Source organism: Physeter macrocephalus, chromosome 2 (assembly GCF_002837175.3).
Source record: "Physeter macrocephalus isolate SW-GA chromosome 2, ASM283717v5, whole genome shotgun sequence".
Classification (NCBI taxonomy): Eukaryota; Metazoa; Chordata; class Mammalia; order Artiodactyla; family Physeteridae; genus Physeter; species Physeter macrocephalus.
The window spans coordinates 19313009-19320963 of NC_041215.1; the positions used below are offsets into that span (position 1 = coordinate 19313009).

The 7955-nt window shown below is 49.8% G+C and overlaps 1 protein-coding gene across 1 annotated transcript; it reads left to right on the forward strand.

Annotated features, from left to right (window-relative positions):
- Positions 1-1238: 1238 nt before the first annotated feature.
- CD209 (CD209 molecule) lies at positions 1239-4348 on the forward strand. Its single transcript, XM_007114189.4, has 8 exons — positions 1239-1331; positions 1512-1586; positions 1700-1786; positions 2086-2175; positions 2436-2528; positions 2772-2923; positions 3419-3531; positions 3940-4348. Exons 1-8 carry the CDS (start codon positions 1292-1294, stop codon positions 4079-4081), a joined length of 792 nt encoding a protein of 263 aa, XP_007114251.2. The 5' UTR covers positions 1239-1291; the 3' UTR covers positions 4082-4348.
- Positions 4349-7955: the final 3607 nt, after the last annotated feature.

Genomic DNA, 7955 nt, shown 5'->3' on the forward strand with positions numbered 1-7955 from the left:
CTACATTGCTTCACACAGGTTTTCTCTAGTTGTGGCAAGGGGGGCCACTCTTTGTTGCGGTGCTCAGGCTTCTCATTGCAGTGGCTTCTCTTGTTGCAGAGCATGGGCTCTAGGCACGCGGGCTCAGTAGTTGTGGCGCACAGGCTTAGTTGCGGCATGTGGCATCTTCCTGGACCAGGTCTTGAACCCGTGTCCCCTGCATTGGCAGGTGGATTCTTAACCACTACACCACCAGGGAAGTCCCAGTGCTGAAAATCTAATAGGGCAAGCTCCAAGGAGCTCTTGCTTGTTGCAGAGCATGGGCTCTAGGCACGCGGGCTCAGTAGTTGTGGCGCACAGGCTTAGTTGTGGCATGTGGCATCTTCCTGGACCAGGTCTTGAATCCGTGTCCCCTGCATTGGCAGGTGGATTCTTAACCACTGTGCCACCAGGGAAGCCCCAAGAAACTCACTTTAGATTAAAAAAAAATGATTGTAACATACACCCAATTGCATCAGATAGGAGACCAGGGTCCATACAGAAATAAATTGGAAACTCAATACACAAAGTTTCAAAGTGACTCTCTACAAAATATTTAGTAACTACAAAGGAGAAAAAAGTAACTGCTTTGTGTGGTGGTTAAGCAGGGACTCATGGGTCAACTCCCAGCCCCACTGCTTTTGAGCTATGTGACCTCAGGCAGTTGCTTGCCCTCTCTGTTTCTCAGTTTCCTCATCTGTAAAGCAGGATAATAACTACATTTCTCATAGGGCTATTGTGAGAACTGTTAGACCACTAGGTACACACCTGTGGTTAACAAATCCGGGCTTATTACTTGCTACAGTGAGGGAGAACACACACCAGGGGGAACAGTGGGCACATGCTTAAGTGCTGTTATTTCTGAGTATTCATCATTAGAATCGGCAATTTATACCCATTACTAGTGCACTGTATTAAACCTTACAGTTACAGTGTGAGGCAGGGTAATTGTCCGATTTCACAGTTGAGGAAACTGAGGCTCTGAGAATGTGAAGCTGAAGGTCCCAAGACTGGATAGGGGTTGGAACAGTGCCTTCTGGCACCAAAGTTGACTGCACAGCTTCTGCCCGATCCTAACTGACCTCTCAGTTGTGTCAGGCGCTTTATCCCTCCCCGGATTTTTCTGAGAGGAAGTGTTATCCCCATCCTGTTCCTCATTCTTCCTGAGTTGAGAAAGAACAGATCTGAGGAAGGGCTGCAGAGGGAAATACGTGGGGTTATAAAAACCATAGTTCAGAGAAGAGTTAGAAAGAGGGGCAGAGAGGAAAGAAGGATGGCAGAGATGTGTAACCCCAAGGAGCCGAGTGGTTCTGGTGAGGCTGGACCCCCAGTCTGGGGTGATGGTGGGGATGACAGGGCCCCAGTGTCTTGAGGGCGCTGGGGCCTGGTCTTCAGCTTGCAGGGAAGGGGGAAGGTCTGGTCTCCAGCTTGCAGTGCTGAGAGAGGGCTCAGCAGGCTTCCAAGTTCAACTGCATGTGCTCTGTCCTATTCAGAGGAGGAGACATTTGGGGGCCAGGGATTGGCTGAGAGACACCCTGGACTCCTACGCAGTTTGAGGAGCTCACCAGGTACCAGAGCGGCTGGTTCAGGAGCAGGCAGCTTGGGAAGGTGGCGGTTAGGGGGCGGGGTGGGACAGGGTCTGCCCCTGAGCCCCAAGCTCTGCCCATCTGCTGGTCTGCAGGGTGTCTGACCCGGAACCCTCTGCCCCCCCTGCTGCTCTTCATCTCACTGGGTTTCTTCATGCTCCAGCTGACCACCCTGGTTCAAGGTGAGTCAGCATCTGGGGGTTTGGAATTCTGGGTCCCTTTGGGTTTTCTCTCTGGGATGGTCTTTGCCCTTTTCCACATTCCCCAGACCTACTAGGGCTGGGGCGTTTGGGCTCCGTGTCACCTTCTGTGTGACCATGGGCCAGTTACTCCCCCTCTCTGATCCTGTTTCCTCACGTGAAATGCAGTGCATCCTCCCCTATGGGGAGCTTAGTTTCCCTGACACCTTGAAACCGGACTTGGCACCAGGTCAGGTGTAGAGTCGGTGCTCATAAAGCAGGAATTCTCTGCTCTGTTGTAGTTTCCAGGATCCAGTTCCTGCAGAGAGATTTGGGGGACCACCACGCGGAGAACAACAGCCTGGATGAGGGGCTGGACGCTGGGTTCCGGAGTCAGAGAGGGGATGGGGCTCCGAGGGAGAATGACCTTGGACCAGCCATCACCACCAGGGGTGAAGGAGAGAGGGCAGGAGTGGGGGAGGGGATCGGAGCCCTGCAAGAGGTCCTGGGGGGCTGGCGATGTTGGGCAAGTCACTCTCTAAGCCTCAGTTTTTTCGTGTCCTGGGCTCTTCAGGTTCCTGTGAGATCCATACCTAATGTTCTCATGGGGCCCTCTCTGCACCAAGCACACAGTAGGTGCTTAATAATTGAGGTCCTCTCCCTCCAGTTGATGGTGCACAGGTGCAGATGCAATCAAACCTGGAGGAGATCCTGCAGCACCTGACCTGGATGAATGCCACCCTGGGTAAGGGTCCCATGCCAAGATCAAGAGGAAGTCATAGGATTGTGGGTGGGGCTGGGACCCACCTTCTATGGCTGCCACGCTGAGCAGGGCAGGGCACAGCTGGGATCTTTCTCATGGATTTCTTGGGGACTGAGCTGACAGCTGAACACAGGGGCTAGCCCTAGGTTCCCAAGATCTGATGCAGGTGTCTGGGGCCTAGGAGCCAAGTGACCTCTCTGTCCCAACCCTATTCCTCCTTCCCAGGTGGCCTGTGCCATCCCTGTCCTTGGAATTGGGAACTCTTCCAGGGAAGGTGCTACTTATTCTCCTGGACCCAGACTGACTGGAAATCTGCTGTCTCCGCCTGTCAGGACATTGGGGCCCGGATGGTGATCATCAAGAGTCCTGAGGAGCAGGTGGGCTGAGCAAGGTTCCCCTTGGGGCTGGGCCATATGACTGGTCAACAAAGGGCTCTCTGCTTCACTCCTCTGCCTTCTGAGAGATGGAGGTCCAGGGGGTAGATGGGGGTGAGAGGTGAGAGGCGGTCAGGGAAGACTTCCTGGAGGAGGAATCATAATGGACTCGGGAAGGTCAAGTGAGAGAAGCCCATGTCTGGACAGGAGAGGAGCCCATGTCTGGACAGAAAAGGAATTCAGAGTACCCTTGAGACCACACATAATGTATGTCAACTGAGACACAAGTTAACACATATCCACACAGGTATGTATATTAACACACATCCACAGCCTCCATGCACATGTGAACACATACAACTGGAGTAGGGGCTATAGGCTAGACTGTGAAAGGAACTTCCATGGGAGGCAGGGGACCACGGGAACGTGGGCAGACATGGGACGCGTGGCGTTCAGGGATCTTCCTCCTGATACCCCTCTCCCCACCCCCACCCTCAGAAATTCCTGAAGATTTGGTATGTCAGATATAATAAACCTTCCTGGATTGGCCTCAGTGACCACCACAATGAGGGTTCCTGGAAATGGGTGGACAACAGCCCCCTCCAACTCAGGTGACCTCCCAGTGACAAGGGCCCAAGGGTGTGGGCAGGGACGCCCCTCCTTCAAAGCAGGGTTGCTCAGACTCTGGGACTGGAAAGTATCACCTGAGGAGCTTGGTGAAGATGCAGAGTCCTGCCTTCATTCTGGGGGTGGGAGTGGTAGTGGTGGGGGCCTCGGATTCTGTAAGTCTGGGTAAGGGCCCAAGAATCTGCATTTTAACTTTGCCAGAGCTGATGCTAATGGAGGTGGATTCTAACCCTAACCCACATTTCCAAAACCCTGCCTCCAAACTCCTCACCACCCTCTGGCTGGTACTTGGCAATTTGCTGCCAAAGCCCAGGGACCAGCTCCTCCAAAGGGGGACCTGGGGGTGGGCTCTGGGTGGAGCAGGGGGCTCAGAGCTCTCATGGGGTTCACAGCTTCTGGAAAAAAGGGGAACCCAACAACCACGAAGATGAGGACTGTGTGGAATTGTACAACGATGGCTGGAATGATGGCAAATGTAGCACACAAAACTCCTGGATCTGTGAGAAGCCCTCGGCTCCCTGCCCAGCCTTCTAAGGGTCACTGCCTCCCCGCAACCCCACCCTGTCCCAGTTCGCAGAGATCAGGCAGCTGAGACATGCGGTCTGCTGGTTTCTCTCAGGCCCCACCCGTTTCTGTTTTTCCCTTTGGTGAATTCCCATCCCCCTCCTGTACGGAGGTCTTCGAGATCCCGAGGGAGATTCTGGGACCCCCTTATCCTCTAAGACCCATCCCACCATAGGCTATAGACCATCTTTTTTCAGGTATTGATGGTCTCAGCCCCCCCTCAGCCCCCCCATGACATCCCCTTAATAAAGTCATACATTGCATTATGTGTCCCATTGAACTTATTTTTGTTCCTTGCCACTGTTTCAGTTACTATAGTTTGATAATCTGTTTGATGTACACTAGGACATTGTCTTTTTTCAATATGTTTTTCTCTACTACTGTGTATTTTATTTCCCAGATACAGTTTTGAATCAGTTTGTAATTTTGGTTGGGAAAGTACATATATACATGTATGTATATATATACAATACATATAGGTATGTATGTGTCTGTCTAGCTCTCTATGTGTTCATTGATTCGTGAACCAATTATTTATTCAGGTACTTTATTTTTTCAAAATATATTTTATTGAAGTATAGTGGATTTACAATGTTGTGTTAGTTTCCAGCGTACAGGAAAGTGATTTTATACGTATATATTTTTTATTCATATTCTTTTCCATTATGGCTTATTACAGGATATTGAATATAACTCCCTGTGCTATACAGTAGGATCTTGTTTATCCATTCTATATATAATAATTTGCATCTGCTAGCCCCAAACTCCCAATGCATCCTCCCCCACCCTCCCTCCCCTATTCGGGTACTTTAAAAATGTCCTTCAGTAAAGTTTTATGATTTTCTTCATATAAATTTTTTTTCTAAATATTTATTTATTTATTTATTTGGTTGTGCTGGGTCTTAGTTGCAGCACGTGGGATCTAGTTCCCTGACCAGGGATCGAACCCTGGGTCCCCTGCACTGGGAGTGCGGAGTCTTAACTCCACAGTCCAGTTGGTTCCCGCTGGACCACCAGGGAAGTCCCTAAATTAAAACAAACACATTATTTCTAGGCATGTGTATTAGTTTCCTATTGATGCTGTAACAAATTACCACAATCTTAGTAGCTTAAGACAACACAAATGTATTATCTTACAGTTCTGGAAGTTGGAAGTCCAAAATGGGTCTCATGGGCCTGAAATCAAGGTGTCAGTAGGGCCACCTTCCTTTCTGGAGGTTAGCGGGGAGAATCTGCTTTCTTGCCTTTTCCAGCTTCTAGAAGCTGCCTGCAATCGTTGGCTGGGAGCTCCCTCCCTCCTTCTGCAAAGCCAGCAATGACTAAGTCTTTCTCACCCTGCATCGCTCAAACACTGACTCTTCTTTCTCCCTCTTCCACATTTTATTTTTATTTTTTGGTCATGCTGCACGGCTTGTGGGATCTTAGTTCCATGACCAGGGATCGAACCCATGCCCCCTGAAGTGGAAGAACAGAGTCCTAACCACTGGACCGCCAGGGAATTCCCTCCATCTTCCACATTTAAAGGACCCGGTGATTACATTGGGCCCACCTGAATAATGCAGTCTAACCTCACAATTTTCAGATCAGCGGATTAGGGGCCTTATTTCTACCTGCAACCTTACTTCCTGCTTTTCCATGTAACATAAAGTATTCATAAGTCCTGGGGATTAGGACATGGGCATCTTTAGGGGGGATGTTATTCTGTCTACCACGTGTTGTACTACTTATGGACGTGCTGTGCGAGGTAAATCTCAATGAGTTGGTGGGTAATATCCCAACTCTCTCTGCTCTTGATTTAGACCACGCTGAGGCATGTTTCAGAGCTTTCAGAGGTTAGCAAGAGGAATAAACCACCTGCTCAATAATGCCAATAATGCTTTCTTGGGGTTTCCCTAGTGGCACAGTGGTTAAGAATACGCCTCCCAATGCAGGGCACATGATTCGATCCCTGGTCTGGGAAGATTCCACATGCCATGGAGCAACTAAGCCCGTGCGCCACAACTACTGAGCCTGCGCTCTGGAGCCTGCGAGCCACAACTACTGAAGCCCTCGCGCTCTAGGGCCCGCATGCTGCAACCACTGAGCCCGTGTGCTGCAACTACTGAAGCCCGCACACCTAGATCCTGTGCTCCACAACAAGAGAAGCCACCGCAATGAAGAGCAGCCCCTGCTCACTGCAACTAGAGAAAGCCCGTGCAGCAACGAAGACCCAATGCAGCCAAAAAATAAACAAAAATTTTAAAAAATAATGCTTTCTTATGGCTTCCTTCCCTTCTCTCCTAGTGCCCTCTGAGGATGACACAACAAATCAACCTCTTGTACTGAAATCCTTGTCTTAAGGCCTGCGTCTGGGGGAACTGAACTGAATTCAGGCTGGGCTCATGGGCATCATTTCAAGCAGTGCATCAGAACCACGCCTGGTAAAGAGATGGGCTGAAACTAGATTGACCATGTCATTTCCAGACTGGGACATTTAAGAACGATTGGTGGTCACCTCCCTGCACACTCTTCTCTCCCCTTGGCAACGCTGGAACCCACAATTGCAACTTGGATGCAAGATAGATTCTCTGATCTGCAACAGTTTTGCAAGAGCGTGTTTTGGCCGTGACTGTGTTGTGTTACATTGCTGAGATGCTGGGGTGTATTTGCTATTTGTGGCATAGTGTAGCAGATTATTATTAACTTGCCCACAGAGGAATTCCAGAACCTCGGCTCCCAGCCATACACCTGACATGTAGAGGAGAGAATTCTTCCTAGCTCATTCTATGAGGCTAGCATAATTGATTATTAAAAATAATTCCAGTGAAATAAAAGGGGACAAAAGGGGAAAAAATGGAAACCGTTGAACTGTGTTGAAAACAAAAATGATCCAGGAATCACACTGTCCAAATTCAGTGAATGCTGGAATGGCTTTTCTCAAGAAAAATCCCTCCAGTAATTATTATAATTCCTATTTACCAGCTTGTGTTTGTAAAGACGGGATTAAGAGATCCCCATGATAATTTTCAGCCAAGATGTGGTACCAGCTCCTGCTTGAAGTAAGTGAAAAACTGGACAAAGTATATGAAAGAATTATTTTCAGTCTCTGGAGAGAAGTGTAATGCAGTGGTCCTTGAAAGGGGAGAAACAAGGTGAGCCCTACAATTGGCCCAGTTGACTGCCTGGAGGGAGTTTCCAGTTTGCAGGGCAGGGAAGGTAAACCCAAGCAGAGCTCTGAGTTCTCACTGGCTTGAGGAGATAGAGCTGGGAATTCAGGCAGGCTGAAAAGGCTAGAATTCAACGGACAGTGTCCCAAGAAGAGAGAACTGAATAGAGAGAGCTCTAAGAATCTGCAGACGGTCCCCATTCAATCTTTTTTTTTGGTGTGTGGGGGGCGCTGCATTGGGTCGTCATTGCTGCGCGTGGGCTTTCTCTAGCTGCGGCGAGAGGGGGCTACTCTTTGTCGTGGTGCGCGGGCTTCTCATTGCGGTGGCTTCTCTTGTTGCGGAGCACAGGCTCTAGGTGAGTGGGCTTCAGTAGTTGCAGCATGCAGGCTCAGTAGTTGTGGTTCGCAGGCTCAGTAGCTGCAGCACACGGGCTCAGTAGTTGTGGCTCGCAGGCTCTAGAGCACGGGCTCAGTCGTTGTGGTGCACGGGCTTAGCTGCTCTGCGGCATGTGGGATCTTCCCGGACCAGGGCTTGAACCCTGTCCCCTGCATTGGCAGGTGGATTCTTAACCACTGCGCCACCAGGGAAGTCCCCGCCCCCCCATTCAATCTTTGGTGGAGTTTTGATTGGTACATGCACGGGGAGAAATTATATGAGGCCAAGAAAGAACCACTCAAGAGCTTTAGAAGGAACGATAC

Coding starts and splice junctions, on each gene's coding strand:
- CD209 (XM_007114189.4), top strand. CDS start 1,292: ATGGCAGAGATGTGTAACCCCAAGGAGCCGAGTGGTTCTG. Junction 1,332..1,511: donor CAAGGAGCCGAGTGGTTCTG/GTGAGGCTGGAC, acceptor TGTCCTATTCAG/AGGAGGAGACATTTGGGGGC. Junction 1,587..1,699: donor CAGTTTGAGGAGCTCACCAG/GTACCAGAGCGG, acceptor GCTGGTCTGCAG/GGTGTCTGACCCGGAACCCT.